Here is a 14,131-nt window from a genome sequence, read left to right on the forward strand (position 1 = left end):
AAGTGTAACATCCCTCCGTTTCTCTGATCAACCGATCAAACAAAGTGTAACATCCCTCCGTTTCTCTGTTCCACCAATCAAACAAAGTGTAACATCCCATCTGTTTCTCTGTTCCACCAATCAAACAAAGTGTAACATCCCTCTGTTTCTCTGTTCCACCAATCAAACAAAGTGTAACATTCATCTGTTTCTCTGTTCCACCAATCAAACAAAGTGTAACATCCCTCCGTTTCTCTGTTCCACCAATCAAACAAAGTGTAACATCCATCTGTTTCTCTGTTCCACCAATCAAACAAAGTGTAACATCCATCTGTTTCTCTGTTCCACCGATCAAACAAAGTGTAACATCCCTCCGTTTCTCTGTTCCACCAATCAAACAAAGTGTAACATCCATCTGTTTCTCTGTTCCACCAATCAAACAAAGTTTAACATCCATCTGTTTCTCTGTTCCACCAATCAAACAAAGTGTAACATCCATCTGTTTCTCTGTTCCACCAATCAAACAAAGTGTAACATCCCTCCGTTTCTCTGTTCCACCAATCAAACAAAGTGTAACATCCCTCCGTTTCTCTGTTCCACCAATCAAACAAAGTGTAACATCCGTCTGTTTCTCTGTTCCACCAATCAAACAAAGTGTAACATCCCTCCGTTTCTCTGTTCCACCAATCAAACAAAGTGTAACATCCATCCGTTTCTCTGTTCCACGAATCAAACAAAGTGTAACATCCATCTGTTTCTCTGTTCCACCAATCAAACAAAGTGTAACATCCCTCTGCTTCTCTGTTCCACCAATCAAACAAAGTGTAACATCCCTCTGTTTCTCTGTTCCACCAATCAAACACAGTGTAACATCCCATCTTATTCTCTGTTCCACCAATCAAACAAAGTGTAACATCCATCTGTTTCTCTGTTCCACCAATCAAACAAAGTGTAACATCCCTCCGTTTCTCTGTTCCACCAATCAAACAAAGTGTAACACCCCATCTTATTCTCTGTTCCACCAATCAAACAAAGTGTAACATCCCTCCGTTTCTCTGATCAACCGATCAAACAAAGTGTAACATCCCATCTGTTTCTCTGTTCCACCAATCAAACAAAGTGTAACATCCATCCGTTTCTCTGTTCCACCAATCAAACAAAGTGTAACATCCCTCCGTTTCTCTGTTCCACCAATCAAACAAAGTGTAACATTCCTCCGTTTCTCTGTTCCACCAATCAAACAAAGTGTAACATCCCTCCGTTTCTCTGTTCCACCAATCAAACAAAGTGTAACATCCATGTTTCTCTGTTCCACCAATCAAACAAAGTATAACATCCATCTGTTTCTCTGCTCCACCAATCAAACAAAGTGTAACATCCATCTGTTTCTCTGTTCCACCAATCAAACAAAGTGTAACATCCCTCTATTTCTCTGCTCCACCAATCAAACAAAGTGTAACATCCATCTGCTCTCTGTTCCACCAATCAAACAAAGTGTAACATCCATCCGTTTCTCTGTTCCACGAATCAAACAAAGTGTAACATCCATCTGTTTCTCTGTTCCACCAATCAAACACAGTGTAACATCCCTCTGCTTCTCTGTTCCACCAATCAAACAAAGTGTAACATCCCTCTGTTTCTCTGTTCCACCAATCAAACACAGTGTAAAATCCCATCTTATTCTCTGTTCCACCAATCAAACAAAGTGTAACATCCATCTGTTTCTCTGTTCCACCAATCAAACAAAGTGTAACATCCCTCCGTTTCTCTGTTCCACCAATCAAACAAAGTGTAACACCCCATCTTATTCTCTGTTCCACCAATCAAACAAAGTGTAACATCCCTCCGTTTCTCTGATCAACCGATCAAACAAAGTGTAACATCCCTCCGTTTCTCTGTTCCACCAATCAAACAAAGTGTAACATCCCATCTGTTTCTCTGTTCCACCAATCAAACAAAGTGTAACATCCCTCTGTTTCTCTGTTCCACCAATCAAACAAAGTGTAACATTCATCTGTTTCTCTGTTCCACCAATCAAACAAAGTGTAACATCCCTCCGTTTCTCTGTTCCACCAATCAAACAAAGTGTAACATCCCTCTGTTTCTCTGTTCCACCAATCAAACAAAGTGTAACATCCATCTGTTTCTCTGTTCCACCAATCAAACAAAGTGTAACATCCATCTGTTTCTCTGTTCCACCGATCAAACAAAGTGTAACATCCCTCCGTTTCTCTGTTCCACCAATCAAACAAAGTGTAACATCCATCTGTTTCTCTGTTCCACCAATCAAACAAAGTTTAACATCCATCTGTTTCTCTGTTCCACCAATCAAACAAAGTGTAACATCCATCTGTTTCTCTGTTCCACCAATCAAACAAAGTGTAACATCCCTCCGTTTCTCTGTTCAACCAATCAAACAAAGTGTAACATCCCTCCGTTTCTCTGTTCCACCAATCAAACAAAGTGTAACATCCATCTGTTTCTCTGTTCCACCAATCAAACAAAGTGTAACATCCCTCCGTTTCTCTGTTCCACCAATCAAACAAAGTGTAACATCCCTCTGCTTCTCTGTTCCACCAATCAAACAAAGTGTAACATCCCTCTGTTTCTCTGTTCCACCAATCAAACACAGTGTAACATCCCATCTTATTCTCTGTTCCACCAATCAAACAAAGTGTAACATCCATCTGTTTCTCTGTTCCACCAATCAAACAAAGTGTAACATCCCTCCGTTTCTCTGTTCCACCAATCAAACAAAGTGTAACACCCCATCTTATTCTCTGTTCCACCAATCAAACAAAGTGTAACATCCCTCCGTTTCTCTGATCAACCGATCAAACAAAGTGTAACATCCCATCTGTTTCTCTGTTCCACCAATCAAACAAAGTGTAACATCCCATCTGTTTCTCTGTTCCACCAATCAAACAAAGTGTAACATCCCTCTGTTTCTCTGTTCCACCAATCAAACAAAGTGTAACATTCATCTGTTTCTCTGTTCCACCAATCAAACAAAGTGTAACATCCCTCTGTTTCTCTGTTCCACCGATCAAACAAAGTGTAACATCCCTCTGTTTCTCTGTTCCACCAATCAAACAAAGTGTAACATCCATATGTTTCTCTGTTCCACCAATCAAACAAAGTGTAACATCCATCTGCTTCTCTGTTCCACCGATCAAACAAAGTGTAACATCCCTCCGTTTCTCTGTTCCACCAATCAAACAAAGTGTAACATCCATCTGTTTCTCTGTTCCACCAATCAAACTAAGTGTATCATCCATCTGTTTCTCTGTTCCACCAATCAAACACAGTTTAACATCCATCTGTTTCTCTGTTCCACCAATCAAACAAAGTGTAACATCCATCTGTTTCTCTGATCAACCGATCAAACAAAGTGTAACATCCATCTGCTCTCTGTTCCACCAATCAAACAAAGTGTAACATCCATCCGTTTCTCTGTTCCACCAATCAAACAAAGTGTAACATCCATCCGTTTCTCTGTTCCACGAATCAAACAAAGTGTAAAATCCATGTTTCTCTGTTCAACCAATCAAACAAAGTGTAACATCCCTCTGTTTCTCTGTTCCAGCGCCTGTGGCCGTCCCTAAACCACGGGTTCGAGAAGATGCTGGGCGAGCAGTACAACAAGGAGACCATGGAGGCGTGGCGCCGCCTCTACAACTACATCAGCTTTCAGATGAAGAAAGGGATGTCTGACCCGGATGGGAAGGTCATGGACGATGATGGAACCACGTGACCTACCTTCTTTCTTTTCTCCTCCTGTAGCTAAGAATCAATAAACTATGTCAATTACAGCATAAGACAATCGAAAGTTTTCACGACTGTTAAGATTCGCTTCTTTTGTGAATAGAAACACGGAAGTCAAATCTGCAAAGGGAAGATGAAATTAGAAACAAAGGGAGACAACTTACAAGGGAGGTAACCGAATACATCTGAGATGTTTTGGGTTATACGCCTAGAAGCAATTAAGGGGTGTTTGGTTTTTTGTGTTAGATTTGTTAACTAAATGTTTGTTTACATGTATTTATTGCAATATCTTCACTGCACAATCTTTTGTTGAATGTATTTGATCTTGTTGTTACATACGTTTCACTTAGCCTGACGCACGAATGTTCTAGAACTACAGAGGTGACCACACGCAAATGTAGATACCACCTCCTCGGTCTACGCGCCTACAACCTTCTACAATATTCGCTTTGGTTTTAAACGTAATATTTTTATCTTACTGAAATACCACCTAAAGCTAAAATGGACATGTCTGCAAATCCTAAAATTTGTAAAACAATACTTTTTTTTAATTATTATGCCCAACTACGGATACTGAATATTAAACTTGATCTACAGGCAAAAACAAATCTTTAAAAAAAAAAGTAACCATGATGACATTCTTATATTTATGGTAAACATTTTTGAAATTATGTAAATAATCTAAGGATTTTGTTTTACTTCATTTAATAACACCTAGATCATGTATCCTCAAACCCTTGCCAACAACGACCCCGGCGAAAATGTTGTCCGTCACTGGGATATAGAGGTCAAATTAAATTACCAACCAAAAGGTCAAAAAAAAATGTACAAACAACCTATAGAAAAGTTACTGCCCTTTTAGAAGCGCTGAGTTACACCCCAATGTTTTAAGCCTTGGGTTTTTTTTTTTCTTTTTTTTTCTATAAAAAGATTTTATAATCTGCAGCCAAAATTAGCAAATGCTGCATAACTATTCAACGGTAAAAAAAAAAATCTTGCTGTTAAAACCCACATTATAGCACGTCGCTACACTGCTCATATAATAATGCCACATACATTAAACTTGTTAGCTAGAGGAGCTTTAGATAGTTTTTGCTGTTAGGAAAGTATGATGGAATTAATATGTTTTTATTGTATTACGTTTTTTTTCCCGGTCTTTGTAAGCAAACACCGTGTATCTGGCCACATTAGATGGGCAGGGGTGATGGGAGGATGGCTGAGTGTGTGTAACTTTTTTTTTGTGTATTTACATCACTGAAAGATGAGAGGTGATCCTCGCTAGAGAGAGTGAAGATCGGGTTAATGTAGGCTACACAAAAACTATTTCACGAGGAGAATGGATGATGAAGACGTTGTACTTGTTACACTGATCGTTAGTGGATCATTTGTGCTCTCTGTCCATCGTTAACCGAGGCAGTAGTAATGCTATAACTCTAGGATTAGGGAACGAACACAAAGGTGCTATAAAAACATCAAGAGAAATAAAAATGACATGCACTTCTCCGACTGGGCTTATTTCTCTGAGTTTTATAGTATGTCTGTGTTGTGAGTGGGTTTTATAGTATGTCTGTGTTGTTAATGGGTTTTATAGTATGTCTGTGTTGTGAGTGGGTTTTATAGTATGTCTGTGTTGTGAGTGGGTTTTATAGTATGTCTGTGTTGTGAGTGGGTTTTATAGTATGTCTGTGTTGTGAGTGGGTTTTATAGTATGTCTGTGATGTGAGTGGGTTTTATAGTATGTCTGTGATGTTAGTGGGTTTTATAGTATGTGTGTTTTGTAAATGCCTTTTTCTTGTCTAATGTTATTGTTTTGCTACTCACTTCAAATACATTTAATGTTAACATGTCACTATTACATTATATACTTATAAGCTTAGTCTATCTATTATTTTTTTTACTTATTTCACATGAATGAGAAACTTACACCGCCAGATCACATAAAAACTAAACATTAGAGAATGTGTATTATCAAATAATTATTGAAAGACACCAAAATATAGCGTTTGATCACGCAATGTTTACAACGCCATCGCAAAATGTTCGTCTTCTTTCTTTCTTTTTTTTTCTTTGGCATCACGCGTGATAAAAATCTGGCATGAAAACTTGTTTTCCCCCAATCCTTCATCAAGTATTCGATGCGCAGCTGAATAGAAAATAAACGCTGCGATCCGCCGAGTCGGTCGGCACATATGTGCCACGCTGGGGTGTTCGATCTTTTATATTTGGAGATGGCCGAACCGATTCATTTCGCGAGACAGCTACGCCACCTGCTGGCGAGAAATGACACTTTTCGTTAGAGTGATCGCTCTTTTCCTGTAATTGTAACGGATTTGCTTCAAACAAAACAAACACTTTTAAAGCGGGGTCAACAATTTGATTAGATTTAACGTATAATTTTCTGGAGGTGTGTGTGGGGGAGGGGGGGGTATTTGCGTTGCGGCACTTCATTATTTTATTCCCAACCTGACATAACTTTGCGTGCGCGTGCTTCAGATCGTTTACCCGCGTGCAGACGCGATGAGCAGCTGTCAGGCTCCAGGGTGAGTCCAACCAGAAAGTGCGCATAAACATTCGTTCTTTGAGTACATTTTCAACCAAATAATCGATAGTTTTAACATGCTGTAGGGTGTATCGATGATGTAGAGTATCGATGCTGCAGAGTGTATCGATGCTGCGGAGGGTATCGATGATGTGGAGTGTATCAATGCTGTGGAGTGTATCAATGCTGTAGAGTGTATCGATGCCTTGGAGTGTATTGATGCTGTAGAGTGTATCGATTCTGTAGAGTGTAGCGAGGCCATGGAGTATATTGATGCAATAGAGTGCATCGATGTTGCGGAGTGTACATCGATGCTGTAGAGTGCATTGATGTCGTGGAGTGTATTGATGTAATAGAGTGTATCGATGTTGCGGAGTGTGCATCGATGCTGTAAAGTGCATAGAATCGTGGAGTGTATTGATGCAATAGAGTGTATCGATGTTGCGGAGTGTATCGATGCTGTAGAATGAGTCGAAGCCATGGAGTGTATTGATGCAGTAGAGTGTATCGATGTTGTGGAGTGTATCGGTGAAACGTGTTATTGACAGAGTGCGAAACTGTTTTATTTAATGTCTGAGAAACAGACTCTTTTGTTAACTCTAACCAGTGTTATTTCGCTTATCACGAGACCTTGTTCTCTATGAATAAACTTGACGTCTGCCCTCAAAGTTTGTTTATTAGAGTTCAGCCTGCACCTAGCGGTTTTCTAACAAGCAAAACATGAAGCCTGTAGCCCTCGCCTGTGTTCTCACGTGGAGAAGGAGGAAAAGTGTGAGAGCTTTGTAAAATGTTTTTTCGCTACCTGTTAGGGCACGTGTTTTGATTGCCTGTTAGGGCACGTGTTTTGATTGTCTATTAGGGCACAACGTTTACCTATTAGGGCACGTGTTTACACTGCCTGTTAGGACAGGTAATTTGAATTACCTGTTAGGGCACGTGTTTAAATTACCTATTAGGGCACGTGTTTTTATTGCCTGTTAGGGCATGTGTTTTGAATGTCTGTTAAGACACACATGTTAGGAAACACCTAGTCATATGAACCTGTTATGTTACATATGTCGAATTACGACTCACATATTAGGACCCCACCAGTCTGATGAGCCTGTTACGACAGAGTTTTATCATAAACTCTATTTGCTGTATAAATAAACCATCCCAGTGTTTGCTTCATTCTGGGCTTGTCAGAAATGAGGTACGGGTTTGAAATCCTCCCCCCCCCCCCTTCCTCCACCCTCCCCTGGCCAATACTCCATCTCTGACTAAATCGTTTACTTGTCTGATCTGCCCCTAATCCAGATTGCGCTGTGTGCCGTGGGCTCGTGTAGATTTAGATTAGATCAGTTCCATCGCTTGCCCCACGTACGGGAATCTGCAATCTGCATCATGTGAGCAACATTTTTACTCACACATACACTGTTCTTGTCTTTAAGCGGCACCAATAAATTACAATCAATGTTAAGTACTTGCAGAAAAAAAATTGTGTTTTTTTTGTTATGATGAAGCCTTTGATGAGCATACATTTACATGAGGATGAAAAGAATTTAAATCGCAAAATAAATTTACCAAAATTAAGATTTTGGTATACTAGTTCCTGTACGATTTGTATTTTAAAAAGTATATTATGCTAACATGAATTACTATCGCAAAGCACTGTATTAATATAGAAAAGATAGTACTGTCTATAGATAACTTACAAATTATACTCGTATAAGTATTGTATTTGAATTTATATTTATACCAATGTAACAGAGAGAAATTATAAAATTTAAACTGTAAAAATCTAAATTAAATAGGTTAAAATGCTTTTTATTTTATCTGTTTATTTTTCGTTTGTTTGATTGATTGATTTTATTACAGTTTATTATGAACAAAATTACTTTGGTGAGAGTTTTGTTAACTGTAGTTGTTATTGGAAATTGTCTAAGGCTGTCAACAATTATTATGCTTTTTTTTTTTTAAAAAAACGCCTTGCAGTGCATATACATATGAATGGAGTCTATTTAACATCAGTGATCACCTAACAATGTGTGACAGTTTATGATCATGCTGTTGGGTTGTTGTTGGTTTTCGGATTGTTGTTTTTTTTTTTATTATTATTATTTTCGTATTTTTTTAAACGCAACATGTTTATATGCTTTGAGGTCAATATGTCAAGATTATTAAATAATTGTTTTGTTCATATTTTAACAGGTTTTTTTTTTTTTGTAAGATTTCTCTTCTTAATTCTACCTGTATTAAAAAGTAAACCATATTTCGTTTAAGTCTTTTATGATTCTTTTTTAATTATAAATAAAAGAGCAGGAAAAAAACAACAGCTTAGAGCTATTAAAATAAACTGCACACTTTTAAAAACTCAGTACTATTACACTTTTTTTCCGTTTCTTATTAATGCGAAACTTTTTTTTGCGGATGTTTTTCAGACATTTTAGCTGTCCACAAGGGGAGAGTATCCCTAGACGCACGAGCTCTTTAAAAACTAAGATAAAAATCAGACACGGTTTGGACATTATTGAAAGGCTATCTCTTGTTTAGTGATTGATTTTTTTTAAAAGCTTCGTTAATTATACCAGACGTTTAAAACGATAGTGTATTTTATGGCTCAGAACAGACCAATGGTCCACTGATCCTATGTCTACTATGGCCCATAAGTGTGGCCCTATGAGCCGTTGAAAAGTTCATCACTAGTGGACCCTCCTGTGCTCCAATGGCACATTGCATAACATCATTACTGTAGCTTCAGAGGCGTAGCGATGGGGAGGCAGGGGGTACATATGTCCCCGGGCGCCGACCTTAGGGGGCGCCAAAATGGGTTTTAAAAACAAATTAAAATGTCATTTAAGCTGCATTTATGCAGTTTGAGGGGGGTGCAAATCGAAAGTTTGAGGAGGGGGGTGCAAATCGAAAATTTGCTCCCGAGGGGGGCGCCAAATTGAAAGTTTGTCCCCGGGCGCCGGGAAGGGTCGCTACGCCTCTGTGTAGCTTATTCGTGTAACCCATTATGAGCCAATACATTTTTTGTCACTAGTGTGGGACATTATGAGCCATTGAAACTTCCTTCGCTAACGTGGTCCACTAACTCTGATTTTTTAAAAAGGACAGAACAATCTAAATGAGCAGAGTCTGAAGATGAGCCCCCAATCATTTTTGCTGACATAGATGCAAAAAAGTGTTTTTTTCATCTAAGATTTTTACTCTAAGATTTTCCGATAAATTATTTTCATAAACGTATGATTTTGACGATAACATGACCTACTTAATTTAAGCCTTGTTTGTTTACATTTTCCATCTGAAAATGAGAAATAAAAATATTTTTTATAGGTTTATCCAATTTCGTTTAGTTTCCGAATATACTAAAAATATCAAACACGTCAAATCTTTAGAAAAGTTATACAAAAACCACACAATCAATTTGTTATTAACCATGTCTGTTTTAATAGCCCAGCACACGGTTTTTTTTAAATGTTTAAAAGGGAAATTGAGAGTATTCCCTGTGGAATCCATTGCTGTCGGTAACAATAGCTCACTTTCACGCTAACTTTTAAAATCAAGTCACTTTTCTACCTGATTTTCAACTTGAGAATATATGTTCAAATTTCATATTGAAATTTTGCACTACTAGCTTTAGCACTTTTCATGTTGTTTTTTAACTTCTTTGCTACTGCTAATTAATAGATTTATTATTATTATTATTTTTAATCATAATATTGTTATTATCACTATTATTATCGTTACAATTTTTACCTCTGGAGTCGTCTAAAAAAAGTTCAACACCATTATGTTGAGAATGGCAGAAGATTAATTATCTGTTTTTGTTTAAAAACATTTGTCAAATTTTATTAAACTGGTAGAATCAAATGAGCATTGTTTTGTGGATTAATATAGGGAAGGAGGTCTTTCTAGTTAAGTGTGTGGGGGGGGGTCGTTCTAGCTGTGTGCGAGTGGGGGGGGGGGGTCGTTCTAGCTTTGTGGGAGTGGGGGTCTAGCTTTGTGTGAGTGGGGGGGTCGTTCTAGCTTTGTGGGAATAGGGGGGGTCTAGCTTTGTGTGAGTGACCAGAGAGTTAGGGATGGAGTGAAGAAACCTGCAAAATCGCCTGATTATAAGGTGATGTTGATTGGGACAATAACAGTTTACATTCAACTTGACTTTTTTTAGAAATAATTTAAAAGCGTTGGTCGCTGATCAATCTTTTTACCTCAAGTAAGCGACCAACGCTTTCAATATTAGCTTATGCATTTAAAAGCTTGCTGAACAAAGGTTTGTATGCGTGTTTTATTTGTATCCTGTGTTTTTAATATCCTAAAACGACGTAATCTGACTACATTTGTTTTGTTGTTTGTTTGTTTCATTATTATTTCCCTTTTTTTCAATAGCTGATACACCACAAGGGAGACAAGCGAGATCATTACTCTAAAAGCATATTGACGAGAGTAATCCCGCTTGGGGGTGCAGACGTAGGTTACTTGTTGAAATTCTTTGCGGGTCTTATACCTGCACTGTCTGAACCCATGCTTGGTATTTGCTATAATCACACGTTTATTTAATTTACTTTTAATAATGTGTTGAGTTGTACCATGTGGCATATGTAACAATCGTCTCGAATTGATTGGAAACTTGAGAGTTAAGGAGCTCAGCGCATCGTTCAGCGTTGGACCGCTCGCAGCCTTTGCTCGGCACTGGATGAACTCGATTAACCGATTAGAGTGTTCTACGGTAATGCGCACGTGTAGGCCTGTTACAAAGACATTTAATTTACTGTGCATTCAATCTAGTTGTTTTTGTGGGTTGTTGGTTGGTTTTTTCTTTACTATATTAAACGTCAATACTATTAATTGGTATTTTGTTGTGTTTTATTGTGTCTTGTGTATTTGTGGTTTAAAGAGGGGTTTATAACAAGGGTTTATTATTAAGGAGAGGTTTTATAATGAGGGGTTTTATAACGATTGTGAACCCCAGTCGGCTTCCGATTAAACGTGTATTTCAAACGTACTTGTTATACTAGTTATAGACATGCATATTACTTTAATTCAGAGAGCCGCTGTTCCCTTACATTTCTATCATTTTTCATCACATTTTGGCGATTTTTAAAAATGTGCACAATTTGTGTTTTTTTTTTACACCCCTTTTTAATTGTAACAAAAAGTGAGAAAAACCAATTCCAATCCAATTAATTTAAATGATGTACTTATTATTGGGATTTGAAAAAAAATTGGGTCTGTTCCCTGTATGTGTGTTTGTGTTGAGTTCAAAAGATTGGGTTTGTTCACTGTATGTGTGTTTGTGTTGAGTTCAAAAGATTGGGTTTTTGTCATACTTACAGTTATACCTCCTTAACCATACCACATTTTAGGTCGTCGAAAAAAAAAAGTTGAACAGTTAATGCACTGACTCAAGAAACAATTTACAACACACTGTGATGCCAGTCGTACGGGAATAGGTGCCATACAATACCAAGATAGGGTTGCCAGGTGTCCAGTTTTGAACTGGACAGTCCAGTATTTGAGCAGACTGTCCAGGATAAAATAAATATAAATACTGGACAAGTATTATACTTGTCCAGTATTTATATTTCTTCTTCTGCTTTGCGGCATACCTGAGAAGGGAAGGATGGAAAGATGTCCAGTATTTTCGGAAAAGGTATCTGGCAACCCTTTACCAAGACGACACGTCGCGTGTGAATGTCTATGCTAGCATATCGCTCAACCAAACAGAACGCAATTACTCTAAATCACTAACGAGAATTTCTAGCTTTTTCTAGTGAGCGATGATTGAGAAGGTCAATGATTACATCATCGACTCGCACATCAAGATTGTCACAGACAATCCACTGTGCTACTGAGCTACATTCTCCGGAAAGTCAAACTGAATGCTACAAGATTTTGCTGGGGGGGGGGGGTCTAGCTTGTGTGAGTTGGGGAGGGGTTCTAGCTGTTTGTGTTAGTGGGGGTGGGTTCTAGTTTGTGTGAGCGGGGGGGGGTGTAGGGTTGTAGCTTTGTGAGAGTGGGGGGATGGGTTCTAGCTTTGTGGGGGTGGGTTCTTGCTTGTGTGAGTGGGGGCATGGGTTCTAGCTTTGTGGGGGTGGGTTCTTGCTTGTGTGAGTGGGGGCATGGGTTCTAGCTTTGTGGGGGTGGGTTCTTGCTTGTGTGAGTGGGGGCATGGGTTCTAGCTTTGGGTGAGTGGGGGGTGGGTTCTTGCTTGTGTGAGTGGGGGCATGGGTTCTAGCTTTGGGTGAGTGGGGGTGGGTACTTGCTTGTGCGAGTGGGGGCATGGGTTCTAGCTTTGGGTGAGTGGGGGTGGGTTATTGCTTGTGAGAGTGGGGGGATGGGTTCTAGCTTTGTGGGGGTGGGTTCTTGCTTGTGTGAATGGGCCATGGGTTCTAGCTTTGTGTGAGGGGGGGTGGGTTATTGCTTGTGTAAGTGGGGGCATGGGTTCTAGCTTTGTGGGGGTGGGTTATTGCTTATGTAAGTGGGGGCATGGGTTCTAGCTTTGTGTGAGGGGGGTGGGGGTGGGTTATTGCTTGTGTGAGTGGGGGCATGGGTTCTAGCTTTGTGGGGGTGGGTTATTGCTTGTGTGAGTGGGGGGATGGGTTCTAGCTTTGGGTGAGTGGGGTGGGTTATTGCTTGTGTGAGTGGGGGTGGGTTATTGCTTGTGTGAGTGGGGGCATGGGTTCTAGCTTTAGGTGTGTGGTGGTAGGTTCTCTCTTGTGTGAGTGGGGGCATGGGTTCTAGCTGGCCACACAAAGTTATCCAAGTGAGAAACACTCTTGGATCTTAGTTGTTGGGGCGCGGGTTTGTCCACACTACCAACGAGATGCCCCAGGGTAAAATAAATGAATTGGAACTCCTGATGCGTTTTTCCAAAAAGTATATTTTGAGACACAGAACATGATAATACTAGGGGGAAGATTTTTTTTTATTATTATTCTTTATAACTTTTCAAAGAAAATACATCACAAAGAGGTAAGCCCAATGATTACACATCTTGACGAGAGTTATCTCGCTTGAGGGTGGTAGACCATTGGCTCCCTCATCTCGCTTGAGGGTGCTAGACCAGTGGTTCCCTGGGCTTCGTCAGTGACAGCAATAGAACTAGCACCGATGACAAGTGTTTCTTTCAGGCATTTTTTTCTTGAGGGGAAGTGGCTGAGGTATTTTATTCTAATGTTAAAATGTTTAGTTAACTAAAATATAATTAACCAAAAACACTCTCGCTGCTATAACCCAGGATGAACTTGATCACCTGGTGATACGCACGTGTATTCTTATGTGTGACGGTGGAACTTTATTACGTCATTTTGAGGGAATGATTTTTTTGTGACTATAATGATTGAGAATAAAATCACCTCTAAACCCAAAATAAGCCAAGGAGATGCTTTTGGTTTTTTTAATATTTTAAAATGTGCTTTAAATGAAAGTGTCATGTATTGATTTAATGTATCAAAATAATCTCAAACTACACCAGAGGCGTAGCGACGGGGGTCAGGGGGGTACATATGTCCCCGGGCGCCGACCCTTAGAGGGCCAAAATAAGCTCATTTTAGCTGCAATTTTGAATTATAAATATAAAAAATATATGGGGGGGTGCCGAATTGTCCCCGGGTGCCGGGAGGGGTCGCTACGCCTCTGAACTACACTCCCGCCAAGGTTACGCAACCATTATTAACAGCTAACAACTTTGCAGTGAAAAGTTATCTCATGTAAGGGAAATAACTGTTGTGAAACTATGTCACTGTTGGTTACTTCCCTTTCCATCTTGGCCGTTCATTTTTTTTTTTTTTAAGTAAGTGTGCAGATCTATATATTTGGTCTATTTATTTATTTTTAACAATCAGCTTTTCCTTACTCTTTAAC

General features: G+C 39.2%; 1 protein-coding gene across 1 annotated transcript in view; it reads left to right on the forward strand.

The window, feature by feature from the left end:
- LOC131945191 (neuroglobin-like) overlaps positions 1-4,285 on the forward strand; it is a 94,254-nt gene extending 89,969 nt beyond the window's left edge. Inside the window, exon 5 of the mRNA XM_059306218.1 lies at positions 3,566-4,285. Coding sequence (XP_059162201.1) covers positions 3,566-3,733 — 168 coding nt within the window. The 3' untranslated portion in view covers positions 3,734-4,285. The remainder of the gene's footprint in view (positions 1-3,565) is intronic.
- The last annotated feature ends 9,846 nt before the right edge of the window (positions 4,286-14,131 follow it).

The sequence above is a fragment of the Physella acuta genome, unplaced genomic scaffold, assembly GCF_028476545.2.
Source record: "Physella acuta isolate Inbredline_101_S28 unplaced genomic scaffold, ASM2847654v3 ptg000531l, whole genome shotgun sequence".
In the NCBI taxonomy this organism is placed as follows: domain Eukaryota; kingdom Metazoa; phylum Mollusca; class Gastropoda; family Physidae; genus Physella; species Physella acuta.